The 26618-nt window shown below is 48.1% G+C and overlaps 1 protein-coding gene across 1 annotated transcript in view; it reads right to left on the bottom strand.

Moving 5' to 3' along the window:
- The window catches only part of LOC115139965 (RIMS-binding protein 2-like), a 54471-nt gene that overhangs the window by 14697 nt on the left and 13156 nt on the right, over positions 1 to 26618 (bottom strand). The window contains 14 exon segments of the mRNA XM_065026616.1: positions 113 to 265; positions 611 to 751; positions 1346 to 1456; positions 1459 to 1995; positions 2292 to 2443; positions 11602 to 12897; positions 13210 to 13319; positions 13816 to 13895; positions 14914 to 15068; positions 15804 to 16014; positions 16420 to 16461; positions 17869 to 17889; positions 18420 to 18470; positions 20882 to 20986. Coding sequence (XP_064882688.1) covers positions 113 to 265; positions 611 to 751; positions 1346 to 1456; positions 1459 to 1995; positions 2292 to 2443; positions 11602 to 12897; positions 13210 to 13319; positions 13816 to 13895; positions 14914 to 15068; positions 15804 to 16014; positions 16420 to 16461; positions 17869 to 17889; positions 18420 to 18470; positions 20882 to 20983 — 3162 coding nt within the window. The 5' untranslated portion in view covers positions 20984 to 20986.

Here is a 26618-nt window from a genome sequence, read left to right as displayed (position 1 = left end):
GAGACAGAGCAGTCTGGGCCACGGTAGATGGGATGACCCTCCCTTTCACCCCCCCCGTACTCTCCTCTCCAGGTCAGACCCCCACTAGATGGGGTATGTGTGTGTGCTGTACCTTGAGAGTGTTGTGAGAGTTGATGCTGCGTCGACGGCCCTCCTCCAGCTGCATCTCAGAGTACAGGTCATCCTCGTCCTCCTCCATGATATCAGACAGGTCGGAGCCGCGGCTGCTCTCTGTCTGGTACTCTTCACTGTGGCTGTAGTGGTGCTGGGAGAAGGGGGGGGGGACAGCTTTAACATGGAGCTATAGGTTAAAGTAACACCTTATTTTAAAACTTAGAAGGTCTTTATTCATTTTTCTTTGTCCCACATCACTTTAACTCTACACAGAATAGAATAGAATGCATTTTTGCCAGGAGGAACGTCTCCAGAGTGATGCTGGGAGAGAAACAAACTGCCCACTAGGCACACACTGGTTGAATAAACATTGTTTCCACACCATTCCAATGAAATGACAATGAACCAACGTGGAATACACGTTGAATTGACGTCTGTGCCCAGTGGGTGTGTTATTCTGTATTTAACATGCGACAGGGTTGTTGTTTTGTATTACCCGTACATGTCTCCCTAGTTCAGAGCCTCTGAGGAACTCGTCCACAGAGGCCCCTCTCCTCTTGGTGTGGGGAGAGTCATAACCATCCTCCTCCTCATCAGAGTTTATGCTCCGCTCACTGAAGATGTTCCTCTTCTCAATCTGACACAGGGAAACAGAGACAAGAAAACGTTACATATAGCTGCAGGTCAGAGGAGGCTGGTTTGAGGTGCTATAGGAGGACGGGCTCATTGTAATGGCTGGAATGGGATAAATGGAACGTATCAAACACATCAAACATATGGAAACCACGTTCGACATTCCATTTATTCCATTCCAGCCATTACAATGAGCCCATCCTCATATAGCTCCTCCCACCAGCCTTCTCTGCTGCAGATGCATCACACCATCACAATGATGTTAGTTCTCTATAGTGTTGACTCAGTAGTACCATGTGGTGTTGAGAGTCTCGAAGGCACTTGGCACACAAATCAAGCTCTGTTTGGACTGTACATCATCATGCCATAGGTCAATCTGAATTATAAACTTGGTGGTTCGAGCCCTGAATGCTGATTGGCTGACAGCCGTATACCACAGGTATGACAAAACATGTATTTTTGCTGCTCTAATTTACTGCTGCGGGTTGCGTCGTGCCTAAGAACAGCCCTTATCCGTTGTATATTGGCTATATACCACAACCCCTTGGGCCTTATTACTTAACTATACTGTATGTATAGTGGCTCTGTGGCTGCTTACCCGGTTACTCTCAGCGAACACTCTCTGTGCAGCTTCCCTGGCCATGGCCTTGGCGATGGTGTTGGGGATGGGGGCTCCCTGAGGCTGGGGCAGGATCCTCTGAGGAGAGGGGGCGAACGGCGCCCCTGGAAGTGGGGCGGCTCCAGAGTGTGTCCACACATGGGAGGAGGGAGGGGCGAGAGGGAGCGTTCCCAGGGCGGGCCAGGCCGCAGGCCTACCTCATGCTCTTTGGTTTCTGACTCTCTGGCACTTACTAGTTTGGGCTTAGACATGGGGTAAGGCTGGTGTTGGGGGTGGGGGTGAGGGGGAGGGTGGCGCAGCGGCTGACCATGGGGCAAGGTGTAGGGCTGGGATTGAGGGTGGACCTGAGGTTGGGGGTGTGACAAGGGGTAGGTCTGGGGGTAGGGCGGGTGTGTTTGTGTGTGTGGCGGAGGGTGCTGGGGCAAAGGATGGGGGTGTGCAGGGGGGCGATGGTGGGGTGAGTGATGGGGAGGCCCCAGGATACTGTGCGGTATGATGGCCACGGGGGAGTCCTGAGACTCTCCTTCTGCTGATAACGTCCTGACAATGACCTCCCTGGCCTCCAGACACTGGATCCTGTTCAGCTCCACTGTCACATAGTCTGCCGTAGGGTACATCACCTCCGCTATCTGGACACACACAGGACAGGGACCACACACACATACACACCTCTTCAATACACATATCTTATGTAACAAACATAATATATTATTTCAGGCAAAATGGAGCCTGGTTACATCTGTTTGCAAATCACTGCATGACAAAAGCCCTGCAGAAACCATAGACTGAACATCACTGTTTCGTCCACCAGATGGCGGTAGAGTGTTACACACAACTCACAGCATTGATGGTTAGAGGTTACAACATTCACTCCCTTTCACAGGGTTGAACATGAGGTTCTGCAAAATACATCATTCAAACGCACCTTTTGTCCCTTTGTGCACACGGCATAGCCAATCACGTTGGCTCCGTTGGAGGTTCCAGTGGGGGTGAGGAGGGGGGGCTTCCATCGTACCTGCAGCACCCCAGGGTTCTGGCCCAACTGGACCTGCACCTCCTGGGGAGGGAAGGGAGGACCTAGGGAGGACAGCAGAAACACAGGTATGTAAGGATTTAGCACGATGCATTATAACACTACAAAAACAATACAATATCAGCTGATATGTCAGTATATTCCATTAAAGGAGAATAATGTCTTGACCTGATTCCATACAATGCCTGAGAGGCACTCAATAGTTCATGTTTAATTTGATTATTTAAGCAACGAAAGTGTGTAATGAGGAAATGAGGAAACAATAAGATGTGTATTGTATGTACAGGTAATTGCCAACATAATGGAAACACGAGTAAATGAGGGATACAAAGCACTGTATATTTAATTAAAGCAGGTGCTTCCACAAATAAAATCACATTTTATTGGTCACGCACACATATTTAGCAGTTGTTGTTACGGGTGTAGCGAAATGCTTATGTTTCTAGCTCCAACTGTGCAGTAATATCTAACAATTCACAACAATACACACAAATCTATAAGTAAAAGAATGGAATTAAGAAATATATAAATATTAGATTGAGCAATGTCGGGGTGGCATTGACTAAAATCCCGACAGGATGCTTTCAATTGTGCATCTGTAAAGGTTTGTGTGGGTTTTAGGGGCCAAGCCAAATTTCTTCAGTCTCCTGAGGTTGAAGAGGGGCTGTTGCGCCTTCTTCACCACACTGTCTGTGTGGGTGGACCATTTCAGATCGTCAGTGATGTGTACACCGAGGAACTTAAAGCTTTCCACCTTCTCCACTGCGGTCCCGTCGATGTGCATAGGGGCGTGCTACCTCTGCTGTTTCCTGAAGTCTATGATCAGCTCCTTTGTTTTGTTGACGTTGAGTGAGAGGTTAATTTCCTGCCTCCACTCTCCCAGGGCTCTCACCTCCTCCCCGTAGGGTGTCTCGTCATTGTTGGTAATCAGGCCTACTACTGTTGTGTCTTCTGCAATCTTGATTATTGAATTAGAGGCGTGTCTGGCCAAGCAGTCATGGGTGAACAGGGAGTACAGTACGGAGCTGAGAACACACCCTTGTGGGGTCCCAGTGTTGAGGATCACCGAAGTGGAGGTATTGTTTCCTACCTTCACCACCTGCGGACGGCCTGTCAGGAAGTCCAGAACCCAGTTGCACAGGGCAAGGTTCAGACCCAGGGCCCCGAGCTTAATGATGAGCTTGGAGGGAACTAAGGTGTTGAATGCTGAGCTATAGTCAATGAACAGCATTCTTGTCCAGATGGGATACCTTTATTTAACTAGGCATGTCAGTTAAGAACAAATTCTTATTTACAATGACGGCCTACCCCGGCCAAACCCAGACGACGCTGGGCCAATTGTGCGCCGCCCTATGGATAGAGCAGGGTGCAGTGCAATGGCGATTGCATCGTCTGTAGATCTATTAGGGCGGTAAGCAAATTGAAGTGGGTCTAGGGTGTCAGGTAAGGTCAAAGTGATATGATCCTTAATTAGCCTCTCAAAGCTCTTCATGCTGAAAGAAGAGAGTGCTACGGGGCGATAGACATTTAATTAAGTTACCTTTGCTTTCTTGGGTACAGGAACAATGGTGGACATCTTGAAGCAAGTGGGGACAGCAGACTGAGATAGGGAGAGATTGAATATGTCCATAAACACTCCAGCCAGCTGGTTTGTACATGCTCTGAGAACGCGGCTAGGGATGCAGTCTGGGCCAGCAGCCTTGTGAGGGTTAACATGCTTAAATGTCTTACTCACGTCAGCCACGGAGAAGGAGAGCCCACAGTCCTTGGTAGTGGGTCGCATCGGTGGCACTGTGTCATCCTCAAAGCAGGCAAAGAAGGTGTTTAGCTTGTCTGGAAGCAAGATGTCGGTGTCCACGACGTGGCTGGTTTTCCCTTTCTAGTCCGTCTGTGACCCTGCCACATACCTCTCGTGTCTGAGCCTTTGATTTGCGACTCCACTTTGTCACTGTACTGGCGTTTTAACTGTTTGATTGCCTTATGGAGGGAATAAATACACAGTTTGTATTCAGCTATATTCCCAGTCACCTTGCCATGGTTAAATGCAGTGGTTTGTGCTTTCAGTTTTGCGTGAATGATGCCATTTATCCATGGTTTCTCGTTTGGGTAGGTTTTAATAGACACAGTGGGTACAACATCCTCTATACACTTTCTGATGAACTCAGTCACCGTGTCAGTGTATTCGTCAATGTTATTCTCAGAGGCTACCCAGAACATTTCCCAGTCCGCACGACCAAAACAATTTTGAAGCATGGATTCCGATTCGTCAGACCACCGTTGAATAGACCTGAGCACAGGTACTTTCTGTTTGAGTTTCTGCCTATAGGAAGGGAGAAGAAAAATGGAGTCCTGATCAGATTTGCCGAAGGGAGGGCGGAGGAGGGGTAGGCATTTCGAAAGGTTGAGTAGCAGTGGTCCAATGTTTTCCCAGACCGAGTACTACAGTAAAATGTGTTAGTAGAACTTTGGTAGCGTTTTCCTCAAATTTGCTTTGTTTAAATCCCCGGCTACAATAAATGTGGCCTCAGGACGTGTGGTTTCCAGGATATGTGGTTTCCAGTTTGCATAAAGTCCAGGGTAGTTCTTTGAGGGTCGTTGTGGTATCGGCTTGAGGGGGAATATACATGACTGTGACTATAACCAAAGAGAATTATCTTGGGAGGTAATATGGCAATACAGAAATAACACAAAAACTGAAATACTGCAAAGTTGATTAGGAGCTAGAAGCAGAGCTGCCATATCTATTGGCGCCATCTTAGGAACGACACCTGTGTGGGTTGTTAGTTAAAAAAGCAATTAAAACCTCTTAAGCCCCTTTTTTTCAATTTTCGCCTTAAATTACATACCCAAATCTAACTGCCTGTAGCTCAGGCCCTGAAGCAAGGATATGCATATTCTTGGTACTATTTGAAAGGAAACACGTTGAAGTTTGTGGAAATGTGAAAGGAATGTAGGAGAATATAACACAGTAGATCTGGTAAAAGATCAAAGAAATAATACAAAGAAAAACAACAACCATTCTTTTGTATTTCTTTTGGACCATAATCTTTGAAATGCAAGAGAAAGGCCATAATGTATTATTCCAGATAAGGTGCAATTTAGATTTTGGCCACTAGACGGCAGCAGTGTGTGTGCAAAGTTTTAGACTGATCAAATGAACCATTGTATTTCTGTTTGCTGCTTTAACATCCTCCATTTTTCTGGGAAGGCTTTGCACTAGATGTTGGAACATTGCTGCAGGGACTGTTGGGCAATTTGGCCAGGCTCACAGTCTGCGTTTCAATTAATCCCAAAGGTGTTCAATGGGGTTGAGGTCAGGGCTCTGTGCAGGCCAGTCAAGTTCTTCCACACTGATCTCAACAAACCATTTCTTTATGGACCTCGCTTTGTGCACAGGGGCATTGTCATAATGACACAGGAAGGGGCCTTTCCCAAATTTTTGCCACAAAGTTTAAAGCACAGAATCGTCTAGAATGTCATTGTATGCTGTAGCGTTAAGATATCCCTTCACTGGAATTAAGAGGCCTAGTCCGAACCATGAAAAACAGCCCCAGACCATTATTCCTCCTCCACCAAACTTTACAGTTGACACAGGTAGCGTTCTCCTGGCATGCGCCAAACCCAGATTTGTCCGTCGGACTACCAGACGATGACGCGTGATTCATCAGTCCAGAGAACGAGTTTCTACTGCTCCAGTGGCGACGAGCTTTACACCATTCCAGCCGACGCTTGGCATTGGCGCATTGTGATCTTAGGCTTCTGTGTGGCTGCTCGGCCATGGAAACCCATTTCATGAAGCTCCCGACGAACAGTTCTTGTGTCGATATTGCTTCCAGAGGCAGTTTGGAACTCGGTAGTGAGAGTTGCAACCGAGGAAAGATGATTTTTAGGCGCCACAAGCTTCAGCACTCGGCAGTCCCGCTCTGTGAGCTTGTGTCGTCTACCACTTCGCGGCTGAGCCGTTGTTGCTTCTAGACGTTTCCACTTGACAACAGCACAATTGACAGCACAGTTGACCGATGTAGCTCTAGCTGTGCAGACATTTTACGAACTGACTTGTTGGAAGGTGTCACTTTGAAAGTCACTGAGCGCTTCAGTACAGACATTCTACTGTCAATATTTGTCTATGGAGATTGCATGGCTGTGTGCTCGATTGTATAAATCTGTGAGCAACGGGTGTGGCTGAATTAGCCGAATCCACTTATTTGAAGGGATGTCCACATACTTTTGATAGTTTATTCCTCAGAGCAGTCAAGTTGGTTTTCACAGTCCGTCTACCTCTGCTGTGTGCTAACCAACATGACCCATCTGTACTGAGCTGACAGTGCCCCGCAGACATTGACACACAAATGCGTGTGCGCACAGGCATGCACACACATGCGCACACTCCTACAGAGGCAGCAGATGTAGTCAGCTGCCCATTCATTACCATCTATCCCAGAGCAGAGGAGTGAAGTGCAGAGCAGTGAAGGGCAGGGCAGAGCAGGGGCAGTGAAGTGAATAGTAGAGCAGTGAAATGCAGAGCAGAGCAGTGAAATGCAGAGCAGTGAAGGGCAGAGCAGTGAAGTGCAGAGCAGTGAAGGGCAGAGCAAAGAAGGGCAGAGCAGTGAAGTGCAGAGCAGTGAAGGGCAGAGCAAAGAAGGGCAGAGCAGTGAAGTGCAGAGCAGTGAAGGGCAGAGCAAAGAAGGGCAGAGCAGTGAAGTGCAGAGCAGTGAAGGGCAGAGCAAAGAAGGGCAGAGCAGTGAAGTGCAGAGCAGTGAAAGGCAGAGCAGAGCAGTGAAGTGCAGAGCAGTGAAGGGCAGAACAGAGCCTTGAAGGGCAGAGCAGAGCCGTAAAGGGCAGAGCGGTGAAGGGCAGAGCCTTGAAGGGCAGAGCAGTGAAGGGCAGAGCAGTGAAGGGCAGAGAAAAGCAGTGAAGTGCACAGTAGAGCAGTGAAGTGCAGAGCAGTGAAGGGCAGAACAGAGCCTTGAAGGGCAGAGCAGAGCCGTAAAGGGCAGAGCAGTGAAGGGCAGAGCAGTGAAGGGCAGAGCAGTGAAGGGCAGAGAAAAGCAGTGAAGTGCACAGTAGTGCAGTGAAGTGCAGAGCAGTGAGAAGCAGTGAAAATCAGAGCAGTGAAGAGCAGTGAAAAGCAGAGCAGTGAAGAGCAAAGCAATGAATAGCAGAGCTGTGAATAGTAGAGCAGTGAAGAGCAGAGAAGTGAAGAGCAGAGCAATGAATAGCAGAGCTGTGAATAGTAGAGCAGTGAAGAGCAGAGCAGTGAAGAGCAGAGCAGTAAAGGGCAGAGCAGTGAAGAGCAGAGCAATGAATAGCAGAGCTGTGAATAGTAGAGCAGTGAAAAGCAGAGCAGTGAAGAGCAGAGCAGTAAAGGGCAGAGCAGTGAAGAGCAGAGCAGTGAAGAGCAGAGCAGTGAAAGGCAGAGCAGTGAAAAGCAGAGCAGTGAGGAGCAGAGCAGTGAAAGGCAGAGCAGTGAAAAGCAGAGCAGTGAGGAGCAGAGCAGTGAAAGGCAGAGCAGTGAAGTGAAGGGCAGAGCAATGAAGAGCAGAGCAGTGAAGTGAAAGGCAGAGCAGTGAAGAGCAAAGCAGTGAAGTGAAAGGCAGAGCAGTGAAGAGCAGAGCAGTGAAGAGCAGAGCAGAGCAGTGAAGTGCAGTGAAGAGCAGAGCAGAGCAGTGAAGTGCAGAGCAGTGAAGAGCAGAGCAGTGAAGAGCAGAGCAGAGCAATGAAGAGCAGAGCAATGAAGTGAAAGGCAGAGCAGTGAAGTGAAAGGCAGAGCAGTGAAGAGCAAAGCAGTGAAGTGAAAGGCAGAGCAGTGAAGAGCAGAGCAGAGCAGTGAAGAGCAGAGCAGTGAAGAGCAGAGCAGTGAAGAGCAGAGCAGTGAAAGGCAGAGCAGAGCAGTGAAGAGCAGAGCAGTGAAAGGCAGAGCAGTGAAGAGCAGTGAAGTGCAGAGCAGTGAAGTGCAGAGCAGTGAAGAGCAGTGAATTGCAGAGCAGTAAAGGGCAGAGCAGTGAAGGGCAGAGCAGTAAAGGGCAGAGCAGTAAAGGGCAGAGCAGAGCAGTAAAGGGCAGAGCAGTAAAGGGCAGAGCAGAGCAGTAAAGGGCAGAGCAGGGCAGAGCAGTAAAGGGCAGAGCAGAGCAGAGCAGTAAAGGGCAGAGCAGAGCAGTAAAGGGCAGAGCAGTAAAGGGCAGAGCAGAGCAGTAAAGGGCAGAGCAGTAAAGGGCAGAGCAGTGAAGGGCAGAGCAGTGAAGGGCAGAGCAGTGAAGGGCAGAGCAGTAAAGGGCAGAGCAGTAAAGGGCAGAGCAGTAAAGGGCAGAGCAGTAAAGGGCAGAGCAGTAAAGGGCAGAGCAGTGAAGAGCAGAGCAGTGAAAGGCAGAGCAGTGAAAGGCAGAGCAGTGAAAAGCAGAGCAGTGAAGAGCAGAGCAGTGAAGGGCAGAGCAATGAAGAGCAGAGCAGTGAAGTGAAAGGCAGAGCAGTGAAGAGCAGAGCAGTGAAGTAAAAGGCAGAGCAGTGAAGAGCAAAGCAGTGAAGTGAAAGGCAGAGCAGTGAAAAGCAGAGCAGTGAAGAGCAGAGCAGTGAAAGGCCGAGCAGTGAAGAGCAGAGCAGTGAAGGGCAGAGCAATGAAGCGCAGAGCAGTGAAGTGAAAGGCAGAGCAGTGAAGAGCAGAGCAGTGAAGTAAAAGGCAGAGCAGTGAAGAGCAAAGCAGTGAAGTGAAAGGCAGAGCAGTGAAGAGCAGAGCAGTGAAGAGCAGAGCAGAGCAGTGAAGGGCAGAGCAATGCAGAGCAGAGCAGTGAAGTGAAAGGCAGAGCAGTGAAGATCAGAGCAGTGAAGAGCAGAGCAGTGAAAAGCAGAGCAGTGAAAGGCAGAGCAGAGCAGTGAAGAGCAGAGCAGTGAAAGGCAGAGCAGAGCAGTGAAGAGCAGTGAAGTGCAGAGCAGTGAAGAGCAGTGAAGTGCAGAGCAGTGAAGAGCAGTGAAGTGCAGAGCAGTAAAGGGCAGAGCAGTAAAGGGCAGAGCAGAGCAGTAAAGGGCAGAGCAGTAAAGGGCAGAGCAGAGCAGTAAAGGGCAGAGCAGTAAAGGGCAGAGCAGTAAAGGGCAGAGCAGAGCAGTAAAGGGCAGAGGAGAGCAGTAAAGGGCAGAGCAGTAAAGGGCAGAGCAGAGCAGAGCAGTAAAGGGCAGAGCAGTAAAGGGCAGAGCAGTGAAGTGCAGAGCAGTGAAGTGCAGAGCAGTGAAGTGCAGAGCAGTAAAGGGCAGAGCAGTAAAGGGCAGAGCAGTGAAGTGCAGAGCAGTGAAGTGCAGAGCAGTGAAGAGCAGAGCAGTGAAGAGCACAGTCTGATAATGTGTGTCAATACATCCTAAATCACATCTCTCCACTAGATGAGTGTCATAAGATATATACCTACCTTGTACACCCCTTTCTGAAGAGGACTCAGCAGTAGACATTCTGAGCGTTCAGCTATTCTAGTCATTAAACTGTGACTATTATAAATCATGAGTGTCGGTGAGAGCTCAAATGTGCATTTACATCCTGTCAGTGTAGCCCATCCATCTACGTACATTCATGCAGAGAAAAACAACTAAGATGAATAACCCTTGTATGACATTTAGATTGCATGATACACCCACTTATTTCTAACCATCTCTGGTTAAGCAGTGGTCCTGGTTAGACCTCAACATGCATTATACTCAAATACCACAGCGTAACAAAAGTCAACACACAGAGTACTTTTGAAGAGAACAACTCCATGTGTAGAACCAACCTCCTAGACACTAGTGTTAGAGGCTGATGCTGAGACAGTCTGCTCCAGGTGACTCTCTGAGTTCAATGAGTTTAACGGACCATGTGATGAGCTCACGCCCAGTCACACTGTGGACAGACATTATTATTGATTCCAACATGTTCCAACCTCCAGTATTGCAATGGAAATGGCTGAACATAAAGACAAAGGTGGGACGATGGCATCAAATCCATCCACGGAAAGAGGACTGTAGTACCTTATGTCGCGGCAGAGAGCACAAAGTGGATCATGTAACTGGTGACCTTATCCTCAGGAACAAGATCAATCCCCAGTAATTGAAAGCCTCTCAAATGCTGTCTTTATCTTATCAAGCACCACCATCACATTGTGAGGTGAAGGCCCACTGTGTTCACAGGCAATAAGCCCCCCTCCCATGCTGCAGCTGTCTTCACACACACACACACACACACACACACACACACACACACACACACACACACACACACACACACACACACACACACACACACACACACACACAGCTCCTAGTACAGCTGTCCCTCCTGTCCTGTCCCCTCCCTCACACCTTATCCTCCTCTTCCTAATAACCAACCTACAACACACTCAGCACGGCTAGACAGTACAATAAGTCAGCTCAATTCATTTCAGGATTGCAAAAATGTACAGTTGGACTTAGCAAGCTTGTTCTTCAGTTGATCAGTATTTTAGACACACTCAGACTCATTGGTAGTGTTCTTCTTAGGTGATTGTAAAGTGATTCTCTTATAAATTGAAAGCCTAGCAGGAAGAGTCCTTCTCTCTCTCAGCAAGAGGGTGGTCTCAGGGGACCAATCCCATAGAGCTACAGAACACACTATTTACACCGATTAGGCATCTAGAGTTTCCCTCCCGAATCGGTTTTCTCTCTAGTCCACTGATGATATGCAGCCTCCTGCGGCAAACGCTTCCTGGACGTCTATACATCACACTTTGTTTCTCCCTCCATCTTTAGCATGTGCATCTCATCATTCTCAAAGCCAGCGCATACAAATCCTTGAGGGCAATCCCAAAAAAGTGACAGAAAAATGAAAGTGAGCCTTTTGATGTCTGTCAGGTACAAGGCTGTAAATATAATGGCCTCAAAGCTTGTCAAAACTACAGTAAATAGATTGCTGTGTTTACCCTAAATTGCCAGATGCTTTCCGGACAGAAATGGTTTTGAGAGCAGGAGAACTCAGGCTGGATATACAAAAGGCAGCAGAAGAAGCAGGAACTAGCTACACTTGCACAGCCTCCTCAACACCACATGAAGAGACAAACAACCAGGCCAGTTATGCTGAGTACACCTCTGAAAGCAGACCGATCCATCAACACACCTATCCATTACACCAAGCAATCCTTACAATTATGCAAAATGTCACCTGATGACTAGGTTTGGGTTTTAATGATGGGGGAGAGGTAGTAGGAGGGCTGACCTGCAGGCTGGGTGCAGAACTCCACAGAGATCTCCCTCTTGTCCCTGTGCTCCAAGGGCAGCTGCCAAGGCATCTGGTGTGTCCGCGCCACGGCCTTCACCTTGTAAACGGTCATGGGCTTCAGTTGGAAGAACTGGTACTTGTAGGCCCCTGCCTTCACCATGTCATACTCAGCGTCGTTCAGGAAGATGGTGTGGCTGTAGTTGCTGTTGCTAGGCTGCCAGGAAAGCTCAGCAGAGGTCTGTGTGATGCTGTCCACCCTCAGGTAGTAAGGAGCCACCACCACGTCCCTCCCCACCAGCAGAGTGCAGCGTAGCTCGTCAGACAGGCCTTGCTCCGTGATGCTCTGCACCGAGATGCGGTACGTGTTGGTGGCCAGGTTCAGCTTTTCAACGAGCGACTTTGTCCTGCCTCCAAAAGGCACGCTCATCCTCACCTCCTTGTCCACCAGGACGTTGTAGCCACTGATGGAGCCCCAGCCGGGTGGCACCACCGGTGGGTCCCAGCACACGATCACACTCTTGGCCAGCTGTTTGATCAGATTGATGCGGCGAGGGTAAGGCACGATGTTTTCACCAATCTCGTCAATGCTGACATCCAGGGTCCCTGTCCCGTTACTGCAGGAACCCATGGAGCCCAGAAAGTCCATGCCCAGGCTGCTGCTGCCCAGGCTAGTCAGAGTGCTGCTCAGACTGGAACCCAGGCCAGTGGAACCGTGACTGGAACCGTGACTGGAACCCAGAGTGGAACCCATGTGGTTGCCTAGAGTGGAACCGTGAGTGGAACCCAGAGTGGAACAGTGAGTGGAACCCAGAGTGGAACCCATGTGGTTGCCTAGAGTGGAACCGTGAGTGGAACCCAGAGTGGAACAGTGAGTGGAACCCAGAGTGGAACCGTGGGTGGAACTCATGTGGCTGCCCAGAGTGGAACCCATGTGGCTGCCCAGAGTGGAACCCATGTGGCTGCCCAGAGTGGAACCGTGAGTGGAACCCATGTGGCTGCCAAGAGTGGAACAGTGAGTGGAACCCAAAGTGGAACTGAGGTTGCTCCCCAGGTTTCTCTCCAGGTTTCTCTCCAGGCTGGTCTCCAGGTCCAGCTTACTGTCAGACAGCAGGCTGCTGATGCTGCTCAGGCACATGCTGCCCAGCCCTGTGGAGCCCAGGCTGCTGTGGTTACTACTGAGGTAGCCTGACTCTTTGGCCCCATCCCTGTGCTGAGCAGAGGGCATCTCCTCATCCTTAACAAAGTCCACAAAGTTGGAAGGGACGAGGCCCTGCTGTCCATCCAGCAGCTCTCCTGAGGAACAGAGAGAAACAGAGCAGTAAGTAGTATTGACAACAACACTCACTGTGAAGAGCAGTAAGTATTATTGACAACAACACTCACAGTACAGTGAAGAGGAGATAACAATCGTAAAAGCCATATTAGCACTGATTGATCCACAACTGCCTAATCCTCATCTCATCTAATGCCCTTACAGTAAATACATACCATAATCCATGCCGTCTCTTAGCAACATCCTTCTGTTCTGAAATTATTATTATTATTTTTAAATCATGTGGATCGGTTTCTAACCAAGAGAGGGTAAAATACAGTGAGATGTCAGACCTTCATAGAAGCCGTCATCATCCATGGTGCCGTACACGTAGAGGTACTTCCCTGCCACCAGGGGGAGCTCTGCCTCAGGATGCTCATTGGGCCCATCACAGGGGTTATAACTAGGGGAAATAAAGAGCAGAGTGCAATAGAGTCAAACTGATGAACTCACTGTGTTGCTCCTCTGAACCCAACACAAGTGGAAATATCTCAGGCGAATTATCTCAAGCTAGATGATGAATTCAGGTTCAAATCCAAGCACAGTCTTAATTTTTGCCACAAACCCTGCAGTACCTGTATGTGACTCTGTGAAAGGGGAATTACTGAAAGCTGCATTAAAAAAACAAATGCAAAATATAACATTTTCCAACATACTAAAAGAGAGAAGCAGCGTGGGTGGACAGCACTGGGTTTCATTCATGTATTTGCCTTTGTTCTGGGGGATTCCAATTTGTTCTGCTGCCAGTTCATTTTCTTTGGTGAGAGCAGAGCACGGCATCATTATTAAGAGCTGAGTTCAAACCTCAGTGGGACACACTGTTGAAATGGGCTGAGCAGGGATGCATTTTTATATGACACTGTAGTGTAGGGCATCTCAAAGCAGCTCCCTCCTCTCACCTGTACCGGGCGACGCACAGACGGACCTTGCCTGTGAACCTCTTCTTGGTCCTAGTCGTTGAGCTTAGTTCTTTGTCCATCTGGTGAGAGAGCAAACCTTGAGAGATGTAACAGCCAAATATAATAAGATTTATTTTCTCACTTATCATATTATTTTCTTAGTATGACCCTAGGTTTTCCTTATGCAATTTAAATACATGTTATGCTCTCTATTGTGGAAATCAGTGAGACTGATTTGGCCTTTCATGATAGCTGAGACTATAATCTTCTCATTTAAACACTGTGTAAACCTGCCAGTCCCCCAGCAGAGGAGAGTAAAAGTCAACAGATCGGCCATTTCACACCCCATCCTCTCTGCCTCACTGTTTCCTCAGTCCTGCCTCACTGTTTCCTCAGTCCTGCCTCACTGCTTCCTCAGTCCTGCCTCACTGCTTCCTCAGTCCAGCCTCACTGCTTCCTCAGTCCAGCCTCACTGCTTCCTCAGTCCTGCCTCACTGCTTCCTCAGTCCTGCTTCCTCACTGCTTCCTCAGCCTCACTGCTTCCTCACTGCTTCCTCAGTCCTGCCTCACTGCTTCCTCAGTCCTGCCTCACTGCTTCCTCAGTCCTGCCTCACTGCTTCCTCAGTCCTGCCTCACTGCTTCCTCAGTCCTGCCTCACTGCTTCCTCAGTCCTGCCTCACTGCTTCCTCAGTCCTGCCTCACTGCTTCCTCAGTCCTGCCTCACTGCTTCCTCAGTCCTGCCTCTCTGCTTCCTCAGTCCTCCCTCTCGACCGGAGTGGGACTTCAGCTTACACTTTCATAACAGGAAGCAATTTTGCAAACATGCAATAGATGCTGTAATTCTGTAACATTAGTGTAATACATTATTTACCATCTTCAGAGGGGTCGTTTGAAAGAGCAAGCAAACTATTTAGGTCCATCCCCATTAGGCCCATTCAAGCAGGGCCATCCACACACTCTCCTATTTCAATAACAGCATATTTCATGTCAGAGGCTTAACATGGAATGACACTGAATGAGTGGTTAGTTTGAGTTCGAATGAGCGGAGGGAGGGACATGCAGATGGACGCTGTTAGTAGGGGACCTAGTAGGGCCCACCTCGGTGAGGAGGGCCCGCTGGGAGCTCTCAGCTTGGCTGCTGCTGCGGGTGAGGAATGTTGGCTTTACAGACAGGAGCTCTGGCTTGTCCCCACTGATCTGGAGCGGTCGGATGAACTCAGAGATCACAGATCTGCTCAGCGGACTCTCATTGCCTGGGGGGCAAAACAAAGGAACAGCTCCGATCTGACACATGACCGCGCCTACTAAAATCATACTTCTATCTGTGAGTAGTAATAGTAATGTCCAAAATGGAGTGCTATATATCACTATTAGTTCTCCTTTTCATCATGTGATGGTAATTTGTCATCATCGCCATTCATCATCCATACTTCATTTGATAAGATACCTACACATGTAATACATGACACCGTATAACATTGCAAGAAACCACAGAATCATAATTGCATTAGTGTTCTAAAAAAACATGGTCTAAAATACAGATCCTTATGTAATCAGGAGAGTCAGATCCCAGGCACCGGCCCAACGTAAAAGGTCAGTATTATTGGCATGTATTTACTTATTTAAGTTAACAACGAGCATTTGCCAAGCTGTGGTAAAGGCTATGTCACACAGTATCATGATTGATTATTTCATTACTTGCTCGATGTTCATCCATGTACGTCACAAGCGTTGCCTTCCAGATCTCCCATTTTCAGTAGCAGCTGCACGTTTCTCTTTCCATCTTCATACTACTGGGTTGTTTATTTAAAATGCACTCTGGAGTTGTTTTGCTCTACTGTTCCCACTGTCTGATTCGACTGTTCAAACCTCTCACATACAGCTCACAGATAACTGAAACCACGGTTATATTGTCGTCTACGGGCTGTGGTCTATGACGTACAGTACACAGGCAAGCTGAAACAACGTTCTTCTGGGATTCCTCTAACCTTTCACTGTGGGGGCAGCCAGCCCGTTGAGGAGCTGGGAGAGGGATTTGTTGGGAGATCCGGGGGTTTCACCCGCTGTTAAGGGATCGGTGCCACTGCCAAGGATATCAAACTTTCCAGTCTGTAGCCGGAACTTCTCCAGCTCTTTGGACAGGAGGTTGAACTGCTCACTCTGTGTCCGACATTTCTCCTCCAGCTCTCGGACTTTTGCCTGGCGACAGAGAGCGAGTTAGAGAGAAAGAAAGAGGGAGAAAGAGGGAGAGAGAGACAAAAGAGAAAGTAACAGAAGGAAAGAAAGAAAGTGAGAGAAGGAGAAGAATCGGTATACTTGTCTAAATACACACACACACACACACACACACACACACACACACACACACACACACACACACACACACACACACACACACGAGGTAGGATGAGATATTGGACTTTAAAAACGTGGGTTTCATTCCTTACAGAGAAAAGGGAGTTGACGTCTTAAAGTTCCTACCAGGCAAAATACAGGTCAGTCATAAACACCTAAACTAGTGACAGTAAGCAGATCACATGCAGGACTACAGTTAATGCACATTATCCTATAGAGCAGCCTCTTGCTAACAGGAAGTATGCATACCAAAAACTGCACTGTGTTCAAAGCGCGGGGAATGCTCCTCAACTTCATTGAACAGAGATAGTAAAATAAAGGCAAGAGTCATCATGAGTTACGAAGCTGACAAAAGAGGGGCAAGAGCAATTCAAAACATCATAGAACCATGCAGTCAAATCCTTGGCTGTCTACAGTGAAATACTGTCTGTAACCACACACCGGCCCATTGATAGGAGACCACAGTGCAGTGGGAGCGTGGGCAGGCCTAGCAGAAACCCCAGATGTGCCCAGCTCATGACCTTCTCTTGGGCAGGGGTAAGTGTTGAGTGTCAAATGTCGACAGACAACCCCTTATCACATAAACCCAAATCAGCCCCTTCATCAGACCACCCTGAGAGTGTTGCTAAAGTTACCATGTCATGTCCTGCATGCACTCCCCAAAGCAAAGTGATGCCTAATGCACAATGTCTGTGGCGTTTTGTTCAGCTCTGACTTTCATACGAACAAGTTATTGTTTGCCAGCGCGTGAACATGCTATTAGAGGAGTGACCTTTGCAATCGCTGCGTATGATTCAAAGGGTTTGTGCATTAGCACAGAGGGTGGTTAGCCTATCACCATCTCAAAGCCCTCCCCTGGGTGGGTATGACCAGTACTGTAGCAGCCTAGTGAAACACACTGCATGCAACGCCAACCAGAATGAATTCGTCAGAGCAGGATGATAGGATCAAATGGGTCTTTCCCTCTTTACGTCTGGAAGTCTGCTTATTTTTTGTCAAATCAGAATGCTAGAACGTCCTCATAATATACATGGTTTCCATTATGCCAGCATCTAAGCAGAATCCCCTCAGACATTAGAATGAAGCCGTAACTAAAGTTAGGGATTATAAGAGCCTCTCCTGTGTCCCAGTCAGACCTACTGTCCTGCTCTGTCCTGTGACAACCCATATCCCCAGTGTCTGTCCGGTAAGCAGTGCGGGCTACGAGCCAAGTGGAGTGTGGATGCTTGCACATGCTTTGATGTCAAGCTGAATGGAGGAGGCGAGTATGAGTCATCACTGTATGGAAAGGACAGCCTTGCCTTTGAAAAGCAAACATTCAAGTCTGCACTGATACAACAACATTGCAGCTAGCTACAACAGAAAAACCTTATCAATGAATAAATGACTGGCCATTGTTTCACGTCCAGTAGATGACATTGTTCAGCTCTTGAATCTTCACGTTTTAAAATGAGAATAAATCTAAAGCAAATATCTCCCATCAAAATCAGCATGACCTCTTGAGGGACTGCCACCTTGGTTTGACTTATGCATAAAATATCACAAGCAATTTACTCCCAAATCATTACCACTTTCAATTCTGAACTGTCATTCCATGAACATTTACTTCCAGAGAGCCAAAGAAAAGGGGGATATACCCCTGATTAGTGTACAGGCAGAGATTAAAATGCCAAGTAAATAAAAACTATTCTGAAATACCTGCATGCTGTCCAAGTGGTTCTGTATATGCATAAAACACACAGCAATAAAACAGTGAAAAGAAATTAGGCACAATTCCATATAAACACTCACACACACCTTGAAATCAAAACAGATGATTTTCAGTAGTATTATTAACAATAAACCACAAATATCAAATAATATAATGACCAATAACGATATACAGCATGTGGATATACTGTTTGAATATACTGCATATACATTTACAAAACGCAATAGCTAATTTGTCATATCAAAAGCACTGTTATGTTCTTATTTTGCACTTGCTAGTTACATGGGTATACGTTATAGACTTCAAATCATCCCAATAAAGTTATCACGTGAAAATGGGCAAGAATCTGTTATTCCATCTGGCCCTTAGTCTTCATGGATGTCACATTCACAACCTTCAACAGAGTGCACATGGTCTCACACACTGAGCTAGTAGAGTTGAGAGGAGTAGAAAATGTCACACACACACACACACACACACACACACACACACACACACGACAACACGGCCAGTCACCCCCCAGAGCCCTGACACTCACCTCTAACAGATGAACGGCGCCCTCATGCTCTTTCTTAGCCTCAACCTGAGCCTGTAAAACATAACATGGGGAGGCTGTGTTCCATTCAGCACACACACAACAAATGACCTCTACAACCGGACAACTGGGACCTGGCTGGACAGCACTGAAAAACACTCAAGTTGGAAGACACTGTTTGAGCTGTTACAAGGGCCATTTATGACAACAATGGTGTGTAAACATTCAAACAATTATAACAAACTATTCATCATGTATCTTCAATATACATCTGTAGTGCTCTCCTGAAACTCGACTGCAGGGCTATTCTAAATTATTCATCTTTGTGTGATATAAACCCATTGTACTGTACAATACAACATAAAATAATGCATGCTAGTTTACTTAATGTGACTGGGAACATCTGTTGAGAAAATAACATTCCACATGAATAGGAGAACATCTGCACACTTTACAATTTCACAAATCCACTTCGCAGGCAATTCACTGTATAGCGAACACAGAAAGTAGCCAGGGTCTATAGAAAGAGAACGCTGTAATGAGCTCCTTTTGCTGCTTGAGAGAAAACAGAGACTGTATGCATATTTATGGCCAACTGGACAATAAGCAGCACAAACGGCAAGACACATACACAGAGAGAGCGAGAGAGAGCGTGAGAGAGCGTGAGAGAGCGAGAGAGAGCGAGAGAGAGCGAGAGAGAGAGCGTGAGAGAGCGAGAGAGAGCGAGAGAGAGCGTGAGAGAGCGTGAGAGAGAAAGAGAAAGAGAAAGAGCAAGAGAGCGCGAGAGAGAGCATGAGAGAGAGCAAGAGAGAGAGCAAGAGAGAGAGCGTGAGAGAGCGTGAGAGAGAGCGTGAGAGAGAGCGTGAGAGAGAGCAAGAGAAAGAGCAAGAGAGAGCGCGAGAGAGCATGAGAGAGCAAGAGAGAGAGCAAGAGAGAGAGCAAGAGAGAGAGCAAGAGAGAGCATGAGAGAGAGCATGAGAGAGAGCAAGAGAGAGAGCAAGAGAGAGAGCAAGAGAGCAAGAGAGAGAGCATGAGAGAGAGCATGAGAGAAAGCGTGAGAGAGAGCGAGAGAGAGAGCTAGAGAGAGCGCGAGAGAAAGCAAGAGAGAGAGCAAGAGAGAGAGCGTGAGAGAGAGCAAGAGACCGAGAGAGAGCAAGTGAAAGAGCAAGAGAGAGAGTGAGAGAGAACGTGAGAGAGCGAGAGAGAGCAAGAGAAAGAGCAAGAGAGAGAGCAAGAGAGCGTGAGAGAGAGCATGAGAGAGAGCGTGAGAGAGAGCATGAGAGAGAGCATGAGAGAGCGCAAGAGAGAGAGCAAAAGAGAGAGCGTGAGAGAGAGCATGAGAGAAAGTGTGAGAGAGAGCGAGAGAGAGAGCTAGAGAGAGCGCGAGAGAAAGCGAGAGAGAGAGCAAGAGAGAGAGCGTGAGAGAGAGCAAGAGACCGAGAAAGAGAGAGAGCGTGAGAGAGCAAGAGACCGAGAGAGAGCGTAAGAGAGCCGAGAGAGAGCGTGAGAGAGAGCAAGAGGGCGAGAGAGAGCGTGAGAGAGAGCAAGAGAGGGTGAGAGAGAGCGTGAGAGAGAGCAAGAGAGCGAGAGAGCATGAGAGAGAGCAAGAGAGAGAGCGTGAGAGAGCAAGAGAGCGAGCGAGAGCGTGAGAGAGAGTGTGAGAGAGAGCAAGAGAGCGAGAGAGAGCGTGAGAGAGAGCAAGAGAGCGAGAGAGAGCATGAGAGAGAGCATGAGAGAGCAAGAGAGCGAGAGAGAGCGTGAGAGAGAGCATTAGAGAGAGCAAGAGAGAGAGCGAGAGAGAGCATGAGAGAGCAAGAGAGCGAGAGAGAGCGTGAGAGAGAGCAAGAGAGAGAGTGAGAGCATGAGAGAGCAAGAGAGCGAGAGAGAGCGTGAGAGAGCAAGAGAGCGAGAGAGAGCGTGAGAGAGAGCAAGAGAGAGAGTGAGAGCATGAGAGAGCAAGAGAGCGAGAGAGAGCGTGAGAGAGAGCATGAGAGAGCAAGAGAGAGAGCGAGAGAGAGCGCGAACGGGGCTGATGATTCCAGATGAGGTGTTTATGTGACACTTCCTATCACGTTCACACTCTCATGTAATCGCTGCGCTTGCTTGACGTCAGCTCCTCTGCTCAGAGGAGGCAGGCAAAACATCAAATCATCTGGGCCAGCCTTTTAGCAAGCCACCAAAAAACGTCAAGTCTGATCTAAGTTTTCACTGTGCTAATCTGCTCCCCATAGCAGAGTAAGAGCCTGTTACTGAGTTACTTGGTTCCAGGACTATCTTGCCATTGCCTGGGGGGCTGACAGACAGGCAGACAGACATCTGAAGGAGGGGATTTAAGAGGATACTCTGTAACTGTAGTAGTGCTCAACACAAAGCTCTTTGACCTCTGACCCAGCACTGGGCTAACAAGATGGGTCACCCCCCTCCCCATGCAGCTAGCAATGGCATAGTGACCTGGTGTGCCTTACCTTCTGCAGAAGGTCAATTTCCTGCTGCTTTGCATTGAGTACAGCCAAGGCTTGCTCATGCTCCAACTCTAGCTGCTGCCTCCGCTCTGCAGCCTCGCGCATATGCTGTCCGAGGAGGGTGGGGGGGGCATAGAGAGGGCTGCTGTTAGTAGAACTAAAAACCCATGACATCAGGATTACATGCCACAAGTCTCCAGTCCTCTGTCCTCAACAAGCTCCTGGCTCACACTTTACAAATAATGAGCTTGTTGACATTTTACTGGACCTCAAGTCTTACACACTTCAGGCAGATGTTAGCCTGTCAAAACACCAATGTGACCAATGTCAATAACAAATGTCAATTTACAGTTTGTATCAAATGATCTAAATCAGAGAGATCAAGTTAAGGTGTTACCTCCCAAATCCTGGATATTAACTTCCAAATCCATACTAGAATGCACAGTATGTTGGAACAGAGTTTAAGGACGAGAACTGGAGAAGCTTTGCTGTACATGATCAACCAATCATCAATCAACCATTTTCAGTTTGCCGTCCCCTTTGCGTAACACAATACCTGTGTTTGAAGTCTCATTACAGAGGAGCTGTCCTCATCAATGTTGTGTTCGCATGATCAATACATGGTTTTTAGTTACGTGAAAAGGGTTAGCAAACGCCAAGGCATGCTCACTTGTCCGTGGTCGTCCATAACAACTAAAGAAGCCAAACAAAACCAAGGCCTTCCTCAACCATTATGTCAAAGTGCCATCCAATCATCTTATTGCTTTCATTTAAATGTAAAGAATCAGAGTTCCAGAGTTGTTAGAGGGGAGAAAGCAAAGGACATTTTCATGCCGTCCGATATACATCTGGGTCATTCCACCAATTCGGTGCCTTTTGAGATGTGTAAATAAAAGTTTAACTTAATAAAAACATGTTCTCATCTAAAGAGGTTCAATTGAAAAGAATAAAGCATCGGGGTTGATGATTTCCTATTAAATCAGCCACAAATCCTCTTGTGACAGGGGAAATGGAAGCTTGTTGTGTACCTCAGGGAGGAGCAATTGAAGACAAGTTTTGGAAAAGATATTAAGTTGTTAAAACATTCTAGCCTGTCTATCTATGGGTAACAGGGTTGACGTGTTATTCTAGCCTGTCTATCTATGGGTAACAGGGTTGACGTGTTATTCTAGCCTGTCTATCTATGGGTAACAGGGTTGACGTGTTATTCTAGCCTGTCTATCTATGGGTAACAGGGTTGACGTGTTATTCTAGCCTGTCTATCTATGGGTAACAGGGTTGACGTGTTATTCTAGCCTGTCTATCTATGGGTAACAGGGTTGACGTGTTATTCTAGCCTGTCTATCTATGGGTAACAGGGTTGACGTGTTATTCTATGGGTAGCCTGTCTATCTATGGGTAACAGGGTTGACGTGTTATTCTAGCCTGTCTATCTATGGGTAACAGGGTTGACGTGTTATTCTAGCCTGTCTATCTATGGGTAACAGGGTTGACGTGTTATTCTAGCCTGTCTATCTATGGGTAACAGGGTTGACGTGTTATTCTAGCCTGTCTATCTATGGGTAACAGGGTTGACGTGTTATTCTAGCCTGTCTATCTATGGGTAACAGGGTTATTCTAGCCTGTCTATCTATGGGTAACAGGGTTATTCTAGCCTGTCTATCTATGGGTAACAGGGTTGACGTGTTATTCTAGCCTGTCTATCTATGGGTAAGAGGGTTGACGTGTTATTCTAGCCTGTCTATCTATGGGTAACAGGGTTGACGTGTTATTCTAGCCTGTCTATCTATGGGTAACAGGGTTGACGTGTTATTCTAGCCTGTCTATCTATGGGTAAGAGGGTTAACGTGTTATTCTAGCCTGTCTATCTATGGGTAAGAGGGTTGACGTGTTATTCTAGCCTGTCTATCTATGGGTAACAGGGTTGACGTGTTATTCTAGCCTGTCTATCTATGGGTAACAGGGTTGACGTGTTATTCTAGCCTGTCTATCTATGGGTAAGAGGGTTGACGTGTTATTCTAGCCTGTCTATCTATGGGTAACAGGGTTAACGTGTTATTCTAGCCTGTCTATCTATGGGTAACAGGGTTGACGTGTTATTCTAGCCTGTCTATCTATGGGTAACAGGGTTGACGTGTTATTCTAGCCTGTCTATCTATGGGTAACAGGGTTGACGTGTTATTCTAGCCTGTCTATCTATGGGTAACAGGGTTGACGTGTTATTCTAGCCTGTCTATCTATGGGTAAGAGGGTTGACGTGTTATTCTAGCCTGTCTATCTATGGGTAACAGGGATGACGTGTTATTCTAGCCTGTCTATCTATGGGTAAGAGGGTTGACGTGTTATTCTAGCCTGTCTATCTATGGGTAACAGGGTTGACGTGTTATTCTAGCCTGTCTATCTATGGGTAAGAGGGTTGACGTGTTATTCTAGCCTGTCTATCTATGGGTAACAGGGTTAACGTGTTATTCTAGCCTGTCTATCTATGGGTAACAGGGTTGACGTGTTATTCTAGCCTGTCTATCTATGGGTAACAGGGTTGACGTGTTATTCTAGCCTGTCTATCTATGGGTAACAGGGTTGACGTGTTATTCTAGCCTGTCTATCTATGGGTAACAGGGTTGACGTGTTATTCTAGCCTGTCTATCTATGGGTAAGAGGGTTGACGTGTTATTCTAGCCTGTCTATCTATGGGTAACAGGGATGACGTGTTATTCTAGCCTGTCTATGTCACGGTTCATGAATCCACTGCCTCCTTTTCTCTCTCTCTCTCTCTCTCTCTCCTGTGTTTGTGTGGGCGTGGTTCCCAATCTCGGCCTGATTGTCTGCGCCAGCTGGAATCACTTATCTTCCCTTTATATGTTCTGTAACCAGTGTTCTTGTTGTCAGATCGTTGTTACTTCCCTGAGGTTGTGTCGTGTGTCCGTACTCATCTCTCGCCGCCCTTGTGTGGATTATCTGCTGTGCTCCTTCCTACCCATCCGGACACTCTCCCCTGGGTTTCTCAGCACGCTCACATAGGAGGATGCGCCCTAGTCCCTGGGTCGGATTCCGTCTGAGTACAGTCTGTCTGTCCTGTTGCTGCTGTAACCTGTATTGATTAAACCATCGTTGCTTGCATCTTGCATCCGCCTCTGTATTGTTACAGAACGATCTGACCAGACCATGGATGCAGCGAGTTCAACGAGTCTGACCGAATTCATTTCCCGTAGTATCACGAGAATGGATCAACAAGAGGAGAACATCTCCAGCACAGGTCGGGAAGTACAAGCCATTGCGACGCAGGTATCCCAGCTGACCCAACAATTACAACATCTGAGGGGTCTCGCTGCGCCACCTACACCGGCAGTTCAACCGGCCCCGCCAGAGCCGGATTCCCAGCTAGAGCCACGGCTACCGACACCAGAGGGTTATTCAGGTGATCCTGACTATTGCAGAGCTTTTCTTACGAGATGTTCCATGCATTTCTCGTTGCAGCCACGGACCTTCAACCGTGAACAGTCTAAGGTAGCATTCGTACTCACACTGCTATCAGGCAAAGCGGCTCTTTGGGGAACGGCGGTGTGGGCGAACCAGGACCCATGCTGCACCTCTTTCCAGACATTCTCCGAGGAGATGAGAAGGGTCTTCGATCGGGCCGTGGCGGGTAGGGAGGCGGCCAGACTACTCGCTGACCTTCGCCAAGGAGACCGTTCAGTATCGGAATACTCCATCCAATTCCGCACTCTGGCCGCAGAGTGTCAGTGGAACGAGGAGGCGCAGTGGGACATGTTCCTGCATGGGCTGGAGGACCGGATCCAGAAGGAGATTTATGTTCTGGACCTTCCCAGGAGTTTAAATGGACTAGTGGAACTAGCCTTGAGGGTCGACGCTCGTCTGAGTCGTGTTGGCCGCCGAGCATTCCCTAACAGACCGTATAACGACACGGAGGGCTGGCATGCCAGCGGCGGGAACACGGCCAGTTCAACCTCCGCTCACGAACCCATGCAGCTGGGAGAGCTCGCCTCTCCGGGAAGAGAGGGGAGGCGGAGATCCCAAGGACTCTGTCTCTACTGTGGTAGAGCGGGCCACTTTATCCACTCCTGCCCGGTAAAAGATTAGGCCCGGTAGTAAGAATGAGGCTACTATCGGGTGGGGTCACCACAGAGAAGACCTCATCATCTACTCTCCTCCCGGTAAGACTAAGATGGGCCAACCACACGCACGACACCCAAGCCTTACTGGACTCAGGAGCAGAGGGTAATTTCATGGACTTCAAGCTCGCTCACAAACTCCAGATTCCTATCACCTCACTCACGCACAAGATATCCGTCAACGCTCTCAATGGTCAAGAACTACCCAACATTTCTCACACCACTGAACCTATCACACTCATCACTTCTGGCAATCACACTGAGACACTATCATTTCTACTCATGGACTCACCCCTTGCACCATTAGTTCTCGGCCACCCTTGGCTCACCCAACACAACCCCAGAGTTGACTGGGGTCATAATTCTATATCCATGTGGAGTAACAAATGTCTTGAGTCCTGTTTAGTGTCTGCTTGTTCGTCTGTGTCTGATTCTGTGTTTCTAGAGGAGGCGGTGGATTTGTCTAACGTGCCCGTTGAATACCTCGACCTGAAGGAGGTGTTCAGTAAGTCCCGTGCTGCTTCTCTTCCTCCGCATCGTCCCTATGACTGTGCAATAGAATTATTGCCAGGTGAGTCTCCGCCTAAAGGCAAGTTATATTCACTCTCTGTTCCTGAGAGGGAGGCTATGGAGAGATACATCTCTGGTTCTCTGGCATCTGGATTCATTCGTCCTTCCTCTTCTCCAGCGGGGGCGGGGTTCTTCTTTGTGGAGAAGAAGGACGGATCTCTGCGGCCTTGCATTGATTACCGTGGGTTGAATAACATCACAGTAAAAAATACCTATCCCTTACCGTTGATGTCCTCAGCCTTTGAAAGGTTACAGGGAGCATCCGTGTTCACTAAGTTGGATTTACGTAATGCATATCATTTGGTTCGCATAAGGGGGGGGGACGAATGGAAGACCGCGTTTAACTCCCCCAGAGTGACGTTCAGGTGGTCCGATACAGCCGAGGCTGCATTCGTCAAACTCAAGAGCCGCTTTGTTTCGGCTCCCATCCTCATAGCTCCCGATCCCTCGCGTCAGTTCGTGGTGGAGGTGGACGCTTCAGAGGTGGGGGTAGGTGCGGTACTTTCCCAACGTTCCTCTTCTGACGACAAGATGCACCCTTGCGCGTTCCTTTCCCATCGGTTATCACCTGGAGAACGGACTCACGACATTGGCAACAGAGAGTTGTTGGCAGTGAAGTTAGCACTGGAGGAGTGGCGCCATTGGTTAGAGGGTTCGGGGTACCTTTTATAGTTTGGACCGATCACAAAAATTTGGAATATATCAGAACCGCCAAGCGACTCAACTCCAGGCAGGCGCGGTGGGCACTCTTTCGGACGTTTTGACTTCTCTCTCTCGTATCGCCCGGGTTCCAAGAATGTCAAACCCGATTCCCTTTCTCGCATTTTTGACCATTCGAACGCCCATCCACTCCCGAGTGCATCCTACCCGGGACCCTAGTGGTCTCCACACTCACATGGGAGGTTGAATCGAGGGTCAAAACGGCCTTAGAAGGGGTAACGCCTCCGCCCGGTTGCCCGCCTAATCGGTTGTTTGTGCCGGAGGGGTGTCGGTCCGATGTTATTCGGTGGGGGCATTGCTCCAACGTAGCGTGTCAT

The sequence above is a fragment of the Oncorhynchus nerka genome, linkage group LG13 (genome assembly GCF_034236695.1).
Source record: "Oncorhynchus nerka isolate Pitt River linkage group LG13, Oner_Uvic_2.0, whole genome shotgun sequence".
Classification (NCBI taxonomy): domain Eukaryota; kingdom Metazoa; phylum Chordata; class Actinopteri; order Salmoniformes; family Salmonidae; genus Oncorhynchus; species Oncorhynchus nerka.
The sequence above is the reverse complement of the archived record's forward strand: the minus strand, read 5'-3'. Positions and strand labels throughout refer to the sequence as shown.